At 41.1% G+C, this 15,770-nt stretch overlaps 1 protein-coding gene across 1 annotated transcript in view; it reads right to left on the bottom strand.

Moving 5' to 3' along the window:
- Positions 1-15,077, bottom strand: part of RAP2A (RAP2A, member of RAS oncogene family) — a 30,699-nt gene extending 15,622 nt beyond the window's left edge. The window contains exon 1 of the mRNA XM_079307098.1: positions 14,469-15,077. Within this exon, the coding sequence (XP_079163224.1) occupies positions 14,469-14,782 (314 nt within the window). The 5' untranslated portion in view covers positions 14,783-15,077. The remainder of the gene's footprint in view (positions 1-14,468) is intronic.
- Positions 15,078-15,770: the final 693 nt, after the last annotated feature.

Genomic DNA, 15,770 nt, shown 5'->3' on the forward strand with positions numbered 1-15,770 from the left:
CTTCACTCCTGCCAAGTTTCTACCAGAATATTTTATTTTCAACTTGGTAAGCAAAACCATTGTGCCATGACTTCAAAAAGCTGGTGGCCCTTATCTTACAGAACAATTTATCTAATTACCATATGCCTGCTATAAATAATTGGAATGTTAGAATAAACAGAACACCAAGAAAGTTTTATTCTCTATAGGTTTAAGAAGTCACCTCCATCTGCAACATCTCAACTTTCTAACTCCAGAAATTTTATTCAAAAAGTGTATATCATCTTGTTAAGTGAAACTGTTTCCATATCTAAAGATGAGCAGACCAAAATAAGAACTTCAGAACTGTCAGGATTTTTTATTGTAACTTGCTTGTTCTTATTATAATAAATTTTGTTTCATCTTCAAATACAAAATACTGCCTACAAACGCACTACCTCTAAGTGGAATAAATATAGAGAACAATTTCCTGATAACCTCCCGTCTATCTTGAGCATAAACTTCAGAAATAATTTTCTTAGATTTTTTTCATTCTTTTCACATACAATAAGAAAGGTACCAATTAAAGAAAAACAACAGACTACTTCATTCTGAATTTGTGTTGTGAATATAACCCATTTGAATATTCAGAAATTTCTTAGTAAGAATTTGTTTATAACATTAAATGCAGGGTATCTAGTACAACAGTGAAATCTAAACATTTTTCTTTTCCTCATGTACATAGATGTGTGTAGCATATCTCAAATCTAATATTTGATTAACTACCAAAATGAAGCCAGGTAGAATGAGGAACTCAGATATACTCATCATCTCAGATGTCGAGCTATTTATATTTTAACTACTGCATAAATGTTAATTTCCTTGGGTCTAGTCTAGGTTATAAAAAGCTCCATTTTCCCAGAAGAGTTTTACTAACCTGACAGCCATTTTATTGTCCATGAAGACTCTCTGTGGCAGCCAGTGAACCCTGCAGACTGTTTTATCTTGTACCTGTTAACCCCACCAGCAAGGCTGGCCCCGGGACTCCTCCACCACCAGGCACTGCATCTCTGGGGCGTGGGCACCTTGGCTGTGCCAAAGCTGTGCCAGCAGCAGGGGGGTCAGAGCCCTGCTCTGGCTGTGAGCATCCCTTGGGCACTGCAGCAGCTCCACGCTGGTGTTCTGCCCGTGGCCGGTGTCACACGGCGAGATGGGGAAGATGGAAAAAACCCAACCCGTGTACGAGTGTGTGAGTATGAAACAGAACCAAATCAGTGCCTACATCTCTTACTGATGTAATTTTCTTTTCAGAGGGGGAAAATACAAACAAGCCACGCCAACCTGAGAAACTGCTTTAAAATGCCAGCATGGATACCAATTTTAGTATCGTTCAAATTAGGTATGAGACAAACAATGTGGCTTTACATTGGTTTAAGCAAACTTGTTCAGAAGTAATTTGGTGAAAGTCTTTTCACATGTTAAAGCCTATTTTAAATTATTTTAAACAGAAGATAACTGCAGAACCTGATAGAATGAATATATTATTTTTTCCTTTTATCTTGAGTCCTGACCCCAAACAGCTAAAAGACTGAAAACCCCTTGTGTACATATATGCATATATTTGTGGGTATGTTTTACATACATACACATTTTAACTGTCTCTCTTTCTGAGCAAACTTAATTTTAAAAAATCCTCACATTATTTTACTCAAAGAAACAAAACATTATCCCAATGCCTATTTCTCACATTTTAGGTACAGAAAGGATGATAATTTGTATACTTAACTCTCAAAAGTAACAGTAAGAAAATATTTGAAAAATACAATTTTTATTTTAAGAAAGACATTATGTTTTAAGGTACTGTACACACACCCCAGTGTCCATTACACCTTCTTCATTGAATCACTAATTGGTAACTAGAATTTCCTGAAAATAGTTCACTAATTATTTTTTCCACATTAAGTTGTCCTATTCAGAAAGGCCATTCCAATTAATCTGAAGGTGTGTGCAGAGGTGTGAAGCCCAGACTGTTCCCAGTCCTTTTAATCTAACCACATTTCTTGCTGACAGACAGAAAGTCTTTCAAAGCAAGCGTTTTGATCATCTCTTGGAGAAGAATGTAAACTTCAATTACCAGTCCAATTATCCCAGCTAGGAAGGCAATACAATTGCTTAATTTTAGAGTAATGATGGACTTTCAAGGTGTGCCTTCTCAGCTTTCAACCAAGGCCGAGCTTACCATAGTCCCTCTGTGGCACATGAAGCTACCACAATGGCAGTCACTATTTCTGACTAAAAAACATCTGGAGGAGAATTCAACATTCATCAATTTATGAGACTTCACACCTCTGGGTTAATTGTTTTCTTTCTTGAATATACTCATCTCATTTAAAAAAGGATGCATTTCTCTTCTTTTTTTGTGTGTGTATTTTTTACCAAATATAGATTGTGAGAAAAAAATAGAAAAGGCAATATCCTGCAATAAATTGTAGCAATTACATTGAATGACAAAATTCTTGAGAAACCATGGAAAGAAAAATCTTTCCTTTTTTCAAAAATCATACTTCTTTCCTCTGTAAAGCCTACAATGCAGCAATTCTTTCCAGATGTGAAAACTTTGTAAACACAGGGCTGTTTCTTTTTCTCCAATGTGTCCTTATCAAGCCTAGGGACACATTAGTGAGCCCTGCAATTCATATTATCTTCCCTCCCTCTTCCTTATGTTCCAGAGTAATTGGGACATTTTAAGTTCAAGTACTCTGATGGTAGCTTTCTGTATATTCTGTTTTCCTTTTCCTAACAGAGTAACACTGTAAACTTTGGTAGGTAAAACCTGAATTGCTGTCAGGAGGCTGTCCAAGGACTGCATTTGCTCATCATGGTTCCTGAAAATAACCTTCACACAGATGAGGAGCAAGTCTTTCAATTATATGCTCAGTGCAGAATCTGGGGTAAAAGGCCTGGTGGCAGCAGGGTCGTTCCCACAATGTAAAAACTGGTAATGGGAACAGCATTCCTTGCCAACAGTTGTTAACAGAGATGTCCGATGGGTGGCAACTATCTGATTTTAGTTGCTACAAAATATGGTTACAAGACAGCATTAGAAATAAAAGAGTTACAAGAAGTTTGACTAAAAACTGCTAGATAGTAAAACAGAAATTTGCAGCAACTGCATAATAAGACAGTGATACTTTGTTAAGCAACAGATGTTACAAAATCCCAGATGGAACAACTACATAGTGTATGGTACCAGACTAAAGGTGAGGCTATCCATTCATGCAGCCCAGACAAAATTATCAGTTGATCCATTATGTTATCTTTAAAGGCAGCAGAGGACTCTTCAACCCTATTACCATCAAAACATAGCTACACACTGACCATAGCAGCAGGCTGCCTGGCTTCTCCCCAGCTTTAGTGAATTTTGGGAATATTTGGATTGAGTGAAATTCTAGAATGTGCCATCTTGCCTAAATTTTCTAGAACATTAAGGACCATGGAGCACATGGCTATTGATTCTCTCACATGGCCAACCTATACCAACTACTGGAGAAACAGATGGCATAAAAAGGAACTGCTGAGCACCTGCAGCTTCTAATGTTTAGTGAGGCTGCAGACAACCAAACTAAGAGACAGACAGAAGAGATACCTAAGGAAGCCAAACTAATCAAGTTTCTTCCTGTTTGATACTTAACATTAAAACTCTACAGACTATCTGGCTATAATCTTCTTCAGTTTCTTTCTAGGAAAGAGTCTATCATCCCTCAGACAACCATTTGTATAAGGATAGACATCTAAGCAGATTCTACTCCAAATAAAGTTTTAGAATCAGCAATATAATATAAGCTGTGCACAGAATTTCTAGAGATGGAAGACATCTGAAGAACAAGACTTGTTAAGCCTATGCTCTGGATGATTTGTTCATTAAGTCTGTGGCCTATTCCACATTCTATACTAAAAAAGTCATACAAAAGCATTCAGAAACTCTCTGCTTAAAACATCCAGAATGAAACTGATGTGAAAAAGGAGGTAAAGAAATTAACTCATTCTGATGGGAAATATTTCTGGCTCTGAAAGCAAAACTGAGGTAGATAAGTACACTGGGACTCCAGAAGCATTTAGAGGCCCATGACCAAGAGACTGCTCCACAAAATTTTTCCCTCCCCACTAAATTTCTTCAAAAGCTGCATCCACCCAAAGTTTTTTGTCAAAAACACACCATATGTCTGAAACCCTAGAGCCACATACTAGAACCAAATCATGATCAGACACCTAAGGTCTCTGCAGATTTATGCAAGCAGCCAAGTCCCTCAAGAGCCCAAATTCACCAAACACTGCTTACTGAGTCTACTAACACAACAAATAATAAGATATTCAACAAATCCACAACAGATATCACTTCCACAGAAAGCCCTGGGAATAAAAGCAAGTGGTGTCAAAGCCATTTCTCACATTTAATGTAGTACAGTGATTACAACCCTGATCAATGAGGTGACAGACCACACACTCCTTTAGTCACAGGAGTTTCACATCTGCTTTTCTCAGAAGACTGTTCTAACCACCAAACCGCAAGAGAGGTATAGAAAATACTCTTCCATCTTTTTATTGAAGATGCACCACTATGAAGGCAAGTACAAACACATGAAGGCAAATTCACAAATCCCAAGGAAACAACAGAAAAAGATCAGATGTACAGGATATAGAAAGGTGCCAGGACTGGTACCCAAGTGATTGCTCAGGACTGCTTATTCTCTTTAGATTAGGAAGCCACTGCAAAAATGCAAAATTGATATCTCCATATAATCAATGATCACCAGAAGACTCCCCTAGTCCAAGTAACCACAATATTTCAGGAAAGGTCAGCTGTTGCTTCATGATGCCATATTGATTTCCATTTCTCTCCCCTTCTTTTTAAGTCTTTGACCCATAGCCAAATCTGTTTCTCAGGAGAAAAGATTCTGCATATATGACTTGGTAGTTTGAGTGGTTTGCTGCAACAGTATTATACACCTTAGAGCAAAGAAGATTCCTAAGGAAATTACCCAAAATAGCTTGGTGGTTTTTTCCCTGTAAGGCCTGGGTCTCATTTCTTTCTGCTGAAATGCATAAGAAGAGAAGGTTGGCATTGGGGAAAAATATATTAAAAAAGGCATCTGTTCCAGAGCACTGCATGTTCAGAAGATCGATGCCAAGAGTGCCTGCTTGCATCCTGCACATTTGGTACAATAATGAAACCAACCTCTCCTACCACCAAAGCCTCCATCCATCCTGAGGAGTTCATACATTAAATAATCCAAGCAGATCACACAGATTTAAGTGGTACCACATTGACAACCCCACTCCCCTCCCTCCAAACCTAACATCACACCCAAATGGAAGAAAGAAATGGGAGAATTCACTCCAGATTATCACTTGGACTTTGACAGAGGACTGCAGCAGCCTTAACCCAGCAGAAGGTGACTCATTCTTCTCTCTTCCAGGCATTGTAGGGAGTGGCCTGCATGTCAGCTACCAAGAATCTAACTGCATCTGAGACTAAAAGAGCAGATGTCTTCTTTAAGCACCGAGATGGAGAGTCTGGATTTAACTGAAGACTGAAAATCACTCAGAGCAGTTCAATTTTTTGCTTGTGGGGTTAGAGGAGTATGAAAGGCATCTGATAAAATCCTCCAACAGAAATAGTTCAACATGATCATCTTCTGTCCTCCAAATTATTAAAAAAAACCCAAAACCCTAACCTGAATTCCTGAAGCTAAAAAAAACCCCACAACTAAACCACAAAACACCACTGTGTGACAGGTCTTCAGCAGAATTATTTCAGCAGAAGAGCGGCTGCAAATTCTGAACCTGGAGAGAGAAGACTACTACTAGGAAAACCTATTAACACATCAAGTTCTTTTGGCAGTAGAAAGTAATCCACAGACTGAAAACATACCTTCCTAAAATCATGTATTTACAAGTAGCAGTATACAAATTAGGACTGATGCCACAGTTAAAAAAAACCCCAAAAACTTGTTCAGCATTCTGCATCACTAAATACAGAGGTATGTGAAAAAAAACCAAACAACCCACCAGATATTTTACCCCACTCATTTATAAACTCTGGGGAATATGGTATGAACCCCAAACATTTTGTATTCATTGTTTAGTTCTAACAAAACCAAGGGGTTTCTAAAATTTATAAATTAAAATCATAGTAAGGACATTTCAAAAGAAAAGGAATACTTAAGGAGAGAATGTATGCATTTCTATATTGGTCTTATAAAGTTCACAGCTTTTTGAAAATGCAGAAGCATTCCAATTATTTCATAAAACGTTTCAAGCAAGATTTTGTACAGCAGTTTAAAAGATGTTACAGCAATGCTGGAAACTGCAACCAGATCTAATCAGATAAAGTAGGCTGATCAGTCCTGGCTTATACTCTTTACTGTAAAATATATTAGGAGTAAGAGGGCAAAGAATTCAAATGTTCTTAAATGAAAACTTGCTCATAATTCAGTAGACATGCATGTAGGCTAGCAGTGACCTATTTGGCTATTTCTTGAAAGCATTCTGTGTCGTAATTAATCAGAAATCCAGGATCAAAGCTCTTCTTCACAACATTCAGAGGACTTAAATTCAGTGCCTTATCCAATTCATTTCCAGTTCAAATTAAATTGTAGTTGAGTTGAAACTCACATGGGAATCTCAAACACTATTAATCTTTAGTTAAGGTGGCTACCTGTTAACCAGAACAATAATAGGAGTCCCCAAACCATTCTATAAAGTAAGAACTGTATTTTATTTTACCACAGACCACTACCCTACACTATTACACCATAATATTTTAAATATGCTTTAATATCTTGCTCATTACCATGACTTTTGCAGAAGATAATATTTTTAAAATTGTTAAAGCTTTATCTACAAGACACAAGCAATATTTCAAAACAAACTAATCAACTCTAAAAACATTCCCTTTTTTTCCTTCACCTGATCTTTCACCCAGTCTGGGGCTAAACCAAGACAAGAATTAAAATACTGGCACCATTATATTTCTGAAGAATACAGAACCCAAATAATTGAGTGAGTCCCATGACATTAATGTTGAGAAAGGATAACGTGCTCAATACACACCTTTAATTCTCTTGTCTAGACTAGGATTTAAGATAACACAGCTGCCAAAATGCATCCAATCCATTGACAAAAAAAGTGTTCAAGTTGCACTCATCATTGTAAACTGTACCTAGACTACAGTGTTTGCCTTAATGCAGCAAAAACTGAAAACTAATCCTGCATTGGAAACCTCTGGAAAGCAAACACAGAACAGAACAAAACAAACCCAAACCCCCCCCAAAAAGAGAAGAGACAAGCTAATAAGTAAAAGAGCCCATAGAAGCAGATAGCTACAGTTCTTATTACCTCAAAATCTTTACACATAAACCTTTATACAAGTCACTACATGCCAGGATAATTTAGCACTGCAGTTCCAATTGCTTCCCTATTCTCTCTCAAAACGTTATCATCACATACCACCTACACAATTTACAAGGAGGAAAAAAAATTGTTTGAGCAACACTTGTAATGCTCTAGAAATTAAATAACCAGTAACCCCAGGTTTTTTCTTAGGACCAAGAAATAAAAATCTGACATTCAATTATTAAGATAAAAATGAGAAAAGAAATTTAATAGACGGATTTTTTTTTTGGGGGGGGGAGATCCAGCCACTCAGACATTTCACACTTTCATTTAAAAACTTCCAACAGCCAAAGAATGTCTATTTTTAAAATTTTGGTCTAAAAAGTATGCCTGATAACATAAGAGCTTTAACTAAACATGCTATCCATAATGCTTCATATTTGACCAAAGAATGAACTTATTTCTATCCACACACTATCCAACTGAAGAATTACTTTGAAAGAAAATATTCAACTTATTGCCAACTCTGTTGGCTATAAAAACCAGTATTTAAAGAATTACTGTCCTCTCAGCCAAACAGTAATTCAAAGGCAAAACTAGAAATTCTAATGGGCATTTATTTTCTAAAATAAAATTTTCCAAATATTAAAAAAACCTGTGTCAAAACATGCTAATGAAGAGCAAGATAAAAAACATTCAACTCCAAGCATTAATGCTATATTGCTGAACTAAATTATGAAAGCAATTAAAGTCATGATTATATTTGGTCTTTAACACATTAAATGACATTTTTACAACATAGACACAATCAAGCAATATTGCACAACCAAAAACAAATTTAAGGAGTCTTGCCACATACTGTTCTACTATTTGATAATTGTAGCTACCCAAAAATTACCCAAACATCTCTACAACAACATAAGCTACAGCAGCAATTAAGACCCAAACCCAGAATATGATGCGAAGGAATACAGGCATCATTTGGGAAAAAAAAAAAAAAGAAAAAAAAAAAAAAAAAGAAAAAAAAAAAAAAGCTCTAAACTAGCACAATCTAAACTAAACACGCATACAAAAGGAGCTTGCCTACCTGGCTTTTTCAATAAAAGTCCAAAGACCACCTAAAAAGCAGGAGGGGATAAAAAATATTTATATTCAGTGTTCATATATGAAAACTATCATGTCACTTTACCTTACAGAGAAAAATAAGTAAAACTTGGAATACCTATAAAATTATCTGGGCTAGGCCATGGGGGTGGTAGGGAGCAGGGAAACAGCCAAAAATACCCCAACACTTTAGAACACTGGTTATAAGCATTGTCTCCAATTTTCACATTTTCCACTCTAAGAAATTCAAAGAATTATCAAGAATGTGAGAGTGGGAGAGTGTAGCGGGGGAGAGTCAAGAGAACTCTGCAAATATGTAATTAAATTCAGAAGTTACTACAGGAAAACATTAAAGGTTATACATTCTGAAGATGTACGAGCACCTTGAAATGTCTGAGTTTAAGCCAAACTTTAAAATAATCTTCTATAGCTTAAAATTGCACATTGTCAGAGACACTTTTAGAGGATTGTCTGTATATGACTTGCAGGAACCTATAATTTTATCTGACAGAATTAGTTCATTAATTTCAAATTAAAACAAAGGCAGATTCACACACACAAAAAAACTTAATCTAAGCTCTATACAATGCTTCTTTTGGTCTCTACAGTTACTTTAAAAACATGAGAGCACAAATCTGAGTTTCTATTACAGACACTTTCTAGAGGACAGTCTACATATCAGTTCCCCAATAAAACACAAGAGATGGCCAGACAGGTGAAGGTTCTGATATTATATACAGAGTCAATTAGGTATGACTTCTGTCTACCCCTCCTTTATATCTCTACAGATGCCTAAAGTATTTACATTTTGTTCTTATAAATCAATGACATTTCCACCTGATAAGTAGCTATCCATGGGTGTCCCTTAAATAAGAAAAAATAAAAAGGAAAAGAGACCAGTAGAGTTCTTCTATTGTACTTAAGTATGTACAGATGTTGGTTGAGATTTAGAATCTGTTAATCTGTTCTTCCAATGAAGTCCTAAATGTCATCTGATGGGTGCACAAGAGTGGCTGACAGCTTGGCCAAGGGGAGAATGGGGGCCATGCTTTTTATCTACTCTGCCTTTTTTTATCTATGGATGAGTACTCAAAACAATCCATGACATTAAGATTACTGCAAGAAAAAGAACTCCAACTAGAAGACTTAAGTGTGTGCTTATTTCTGCCATCTCTACACAGTTAGCACCCATGAAAATCCCTAGATGCTTGTCAAGCTCTGCACACTGCACACTTCAGAAGAAACAGCATTTTCCATATTTCACTTCTACCAAACATTTCAGTGTTTCATCCTGAAAGGTTGAAGCCATGTTTGTGGTTGAACTTATAAGTGTTTATGAAAAGTTCTTTAATTACTTCTTAAAAGTAGAAAAAATACTTTCTGAAAATAAAGATGCAATATACATAGAAGTTCAAAAAACTGAAAAACTCAACCTTGTTTAAAGAAGTCTTATGCTCTTTGAATAAAAATCATACGTCAGTTTCATAATATTTGGAAAGCAATACTTTCAGCTAGACTTTTGAGCAATTTGTAATTTCAAATATAGTTTTCCAGACTTAATCACCATTAAGTCACTAAATACATCAATTATCATTGACTGAAGATGCTGATTTCACAATTAATAAATTTCAATAATTACATCTCTTCTGTGTTTTAAATTACTACACAGAATCCCTACACTGGGAGGCAGGTTTTCATCCTGATCATAAACCACAGCTACAAAGAACATTCTCAACTCAAAGACACATTTCTGTGATATTTCATAGCAATATACTTCTATAATTTAGTCTGCATTTTCAGCCAATCTAAGTAAAATAAATTTTCTGGTTTTTTCTTCTAGAAAAAAAACCATTAGATTAATGAAAAAGAGGTTTTTTCCCCACTACTTGGAATAAAACAGCACTTTTGAGAAATACTCTAAGTATGCTCTGCTAGTCTCTAAAATATGAATGCAACAGTCCTGTACTTAAAACACAGATCAGACATCTAGAGAAATTACTGTAGGAGAAGAACTCTGGAATAACTTTGAGTTTGTTTTTAGGCTCTTGTTTTCTGCTTGAATCAAAATAATAATAGTTTTCGATTTCATGGGGTTCAATTGAAAAAAAAAAAAAAAATACAAAAATGCCTGTAGAACAGATTGAGAAATTACACTATTGAAGACTAAGCAAGCACCTAGAATTGATACCCAGCAAATTTTAAACATACCTTCATAACAGAAAAAAATTGGCAGTCATATTAAAATTATAATTCAGTATTTGGCAAATACCAGCAGCTTCTCTTTAGAGAGCTTTCTAAACACACAACAGAAAAACATAAAAGTGCTAGAAGATACCCAACTCCTTTTTCCACAAAACTAAAAATAAAATTTACACTACCTAATCTTCATACTCACTAATTATTTCTAAACCTCGACATCTAACTGGGGTGTACCACTTCCAATCTGTTCTTTTGACAGCTTGCTCTTCCTTCACTGCAGACCTTCGTTGGCATGGGCCCACTCATCCAATTTAGCCCTGCTCTCACAAATAGAAGGTTTCTCCAGAAAACAGCTCATTCTGAAACTGTGGCAAGCTCTGTCTGCAGCATAAACAAGTCAATTCTTTGCTGCCAAGCCTGTAAATCCAAGGAAGAAGGACATCCAGAGCTGCAGCACCTATCAATGCACAGGTAACTTAGTTTGTATATTACTTCACCAGGAGGCAGTACAGCAGCAGCTGATTCTCTTTATCCTTCCTGAATACAGAAAGTAAGTAGTCTTCAAAGTTACCTTACGTACACTCCATCTTCCTAGCAGTACAAACCTTCAGCATATGCAAGAATCAAGAAAGGAGGCTTAATGGATCTATCTGGCACAAGTAGGCTCCAAAAACAGTACTAGGTGCCCAAACTGGGATTGGATCAAGGCATTTCAGATGAAGCATCTGGAGGAAGAATAGCAGCTGTGATTCTGTACCACTGTGATGGTTCATCCAACACTGGCAGCACTCTGCTGCAGGAAACTCCAGTCCAGGGTACAGCAAGCACTTCTAAAACCTCTTCCTGCTCCTCATTCTCAGTCTAGGCAGAGCTGCTGGTGTGCATCTATCCACTCACAACTGGCACGTCTCCCTTCTGAAAGTAAAGCACCTGGACTCTCTGTTAGAAAGATCTAAACTTTTTTTTTTTTTTTTTTTTTTTTTTACTTTGAAAAGAGGAATACTGTTTACATTTAAAACATTTCTCAGGAAAGAATTTAAATCACCTGTTTAAAAGCCATGGAGACATCCTCCACTCTTGATAAAGCTGTGCACCATGACTGAAAAGGATGCAAGGCCTACACACCCCACACAAGGAAACTCAACTTCATAGTTTTGCCATCAGGGGAGTTCTCTGCAAGCTGGCAGAGCTGGATTTCAGACTAAGCCTATTTATGCACTAATATTAAATAGCCATGTAAAGAGAACAGAAACTAGAGGGGCAAGAGTGATCTCAATCTCTTCTAACCACTAAGCCTCAGAGTTAAGACAATGTCCACTTGTTTCCTCCCTCATTCATGAACATGTCATTCATTCCTCTAAGGCCACTCAGCTTCATCAGGTGGTGTGAGGGACCCAGCTTAGCTTAGCTGACCTGGCGTGCAGTGGTTAGACCAGGGAAGCAGAACACTCAAGTGTGCATCTCTTAACCCAAAGAGGGAATTTCAACTGGCTTTTCCACTTCTTGGGAGAGTAATTAAAATTACTCTCTAATTATGGTATAACACAGGGATTCTTTCATCCAAAAATAAAACAAAATAGCAAGGACAATATGCAAAATGCACAGATACCTAATAGTTAGAAACTTGGTCAATTGGTTTTCAGGTACAACTAAAGTTCAGAGATCTTCAGAGCATGGTTTTGTATCAATATAAGCATATAGTTGTCATACAAAACCCCCAAGAAAATAGTACTACTCATTTGTTTCTCAACATGGATTAAATGCCTTTCTGCAACTGTAAATTATAATTTAGAAGTCCTTGTACAGATGCATATTGTATCTGTAAATATGCATTTTTCAGATTCAACTGGTAAGAAAGATGCTAACTTAAGTCTACAGCACATTAGGTCTTACACTGCCTGCAAACCTAAGTTCCAAAACATAACACCCCCACCACAACCCACAAATGTAAATCAGGCAAGTTAACAAGTAAAAATCTGGTACCCTTGCTGAAGCTACATCCTTTTAATGCATCATATTCCTTTCAACTACAACTCCATTAAAATTATCTGGGCTTGCTAAAATTTTCAGGATTTCAGCTGCATTTAGATTACTCTGCATAAATGAAATTTAGGATTACAATGTTGCTCATATGTCCCACAAAATATCTAAGCAAAGGCCGAAGCCTTGCAGTATAAGAGCTGGCAGATGAAAAATGAGAGCAGCATTTAGACCCATTCTCAGCAGTGCTGAGTCAATGTAACTATGGAAGTACAAGTTGCTTTCTATTCTGCTTCACCTATCTACAGCTCGTCAGCTGGGGTCTGAATGCAGATGCTTCAGCACAAGGTACAAAGCATGCTGCAAAAGCCACAGATATAAATCCAGAAGCTAAATTAATTTATAGTGATGATTCAATACTAGAAAATCAAAAGCTCTTGTTAATGAATAAAATCTACCTGAACCACTTAAAAATGTTCTTCTGCAAGTTATGTTCAAATGATTAGGATGGAAGGATACTGAAATGCATTTTTCATAATAAATTCAAAATAACTCCATTATATTGGTCTTTAGAAACCTCCACTGAAAAAGCCAGGACACACATTAAGAAACACCCACTATGAAAAAGTTGCAAGTCTTGAAAAATAGCAGCACTTTGCCTCCTCCCTCCCCTTTCCCCTACTCACCCTCCTCCCCAATTTCAAAATACATCTTCCCCAGGCCTTGGTCTGGAATGGCAGTTTCTGTGAACAGACCATACCCGACCATATGATTAGCCATTATTATCATCACCTTTTATGCTCTACTCTACATTAAGATGCAAATCCAACAGATGTGGTCCAACTAAGTTATTTACAAGGGTTTCCCTTTCAGATGTCCAAGCCAAAGCTACAACCAGTTCTGCGATATAATTACAGCCTCCCTGCACGGGCAGCAGCAGACCTCTGTCTGCGATGATCTGGCCAGCGGCATTTTCTCATCCACGCTCCGGTTCAAGCGGTTGCTATGATTTCAAATGGTGCAATAACCCTTATTTTAGCGCGACTGGCTGCATTTCAGCCGCCGACATCTGACTGATGGATGCACATCTAAACAACGCAGCGATTATAAAAACAAACTGGCAGCAGGCACCGGTGTTTCAGCACCGTGGGCTCGCTCCTGACAGAGCGGCTGGCAACCAGACCGTGGGAAATTTAAGAGAAACACCAGCACACATGAGGCCTAACACTCACAGCCGTCACTCCCTCCGAGAAACAGGCTGGCCACTTTTAAGAGTGGGAAGTTGATGGAAATACCTATGCGGGTATCTGAGCAGGCAGATCTCTCGTCTGCCGCACGAAAGCGTCCAGGTGTTGCTTCCCCTGCACATCGGCCGCAGCACGTCCACCAAGAAAGTGCCGCCTGACCCGATACACCACCGGGGACCAGCTTTTCCGCCCCCACGGACCCAGCCTCCGGCCAGATTCCACCCCGTATTCCACCCGGGAGCACCCCAAACTCCGCACACGCGACGGGCGGAGGGCGAGCGGCGGAAAGCACCGAGCCCCCGGCCCTGCCCCCGCTCCGCCGCCCGCGGGGAGCCCGGGGCTGCGGGCGCGGCTCCCGAGGGGACGGCGGGGTGCGGGGAATGCCCTCCGCCCGGGGGAGGGAAGGGAGCCGCGGGGCAGGCACCTGAACGGGCACGGGCAGCCCCCGGGCCGGGGATGCGGGCACCGGGGCGGGGGAGGAGGGCGCGGAGGGGGGCGGGAGGCCCGCAGGCCCCGGCGGGGCGGGCCGGGCCGCAGGTGGGCGGCGGGCGCGGCCGCCCGAGGAGCGGCCGCCGGGCAAGTCACCTCTTGACGCGGATGATCTGGTCGCGCATGGGTCGGATGTCCTGGAAGCTCTGCTGGTTGACCAGGCTGTAGACGAGGATGAAGCCCTGCCCGTTCTTGATGTAGAGATCCCGCATGGAGGCGAACTGCTCGGTGCCGGCCGTGTCCAGGATCTCCAGGACGGAGGGAGAGGCGTCCACCTCGATCTCCTTGCGGTAGAAGTCCTCGATGGTGGGGTCGTACTTCTCGATGAAGGTGCCGGTCACGAACTGCACCGTGAGCGCCGACTTCCCCACCCCGCCCGAGCCCAGCACCACCACCTTGTACTCGCGCATCCTCCCGCCAGCGCGGACCGCCCGCCCGACCCGCACCTGCCGACGGCCCCTCCTCACCCCCCCGCCATCGGCCGCCCCGCCCTGCGCCCGCCGCCGCAGCCGCCTCCGCTCCGCTCCCCGCCCGGCGGATGCTCCGGGCCGCCGCGGCGGCTCCTGGGCGGCGCTGCCGGCGGCGGGGCCGCGCTCACGGGCTGCGGAGCGGCCGGGGTGGGGCGGCGGCCCCGCCTCCTCCTTCCCGTGTCGCCACGGCAACAGCCAGCGGGGCGGGACGGGGGAAGAAAGAGCGGGAGGGGGAGGAGGAGGAGGAGGAGGGCGGGCACCGCCCCGTCACGTGGCGCGGCCTCCTTCCTGCCGCCGGGCGCGGCGGCCGCACGTGATGCCGGCGGGCGGCGGCCTGGCTGCCGCTGTCGCTAATGGCGTCGCCGCTAATGGTGCCGCCGCTAATGGTGCTGGTGCTGCTGCCGCCGCCGCCGCCCGCCCCGCAGGCACGGCGTGCTCCGGCCCCGCTGCCGGGCCGCTCCGCGCGGGACGGGCCCGGCGCGGTCACGGGGGCGGGAGGAGCCAATGGGAGCGCGCCGGGCTGCCGCGGTTCCGCTTCCCGCGGGCGGGCGGGGCTGCGCTCGGCGGCGAGTGCGGGCCGCTCCAGCCGGGGCTCTCGGGCCCGCGGGTCCCGCCGCTGGCTGCAAACTCAGCGGGGTTCGTCACACCGCGCCTTGGATCCCTCCGGACGCACTGCGGTCTGGGCTGTGCCTTCTCGTCCCTTTCTGATAGAGAGAGAGGCCAGGAAAGGTGGTGGTACCGTTTGGGAAAAGTGCTCCATCAACACAGTATGGGAAATGATGATGATTAATGGGTGGAATTCACAGTTCCTCCCAGAACTGGTATTGCTCCGGAGAGATGCTCACACTTGTATGCTTGTCTTTCTTCTATGAGACAGACTCCTTAACACTTCTTTTAGTTTTCTTTTTTTTTTCTCAGACGTAGCTGG

Source organism: Erithacus rubecula, assembly GCF_903797595.1.
Source record: "Erithacus rubecula genome assembly, chromosome: 1".
NCBI classification, from domain to species: Eukaryota; Metazoa; Chordata; class Aves; order Passeriformes; family Muscicapidae; genus Erithacus; species Erithacus rubecula.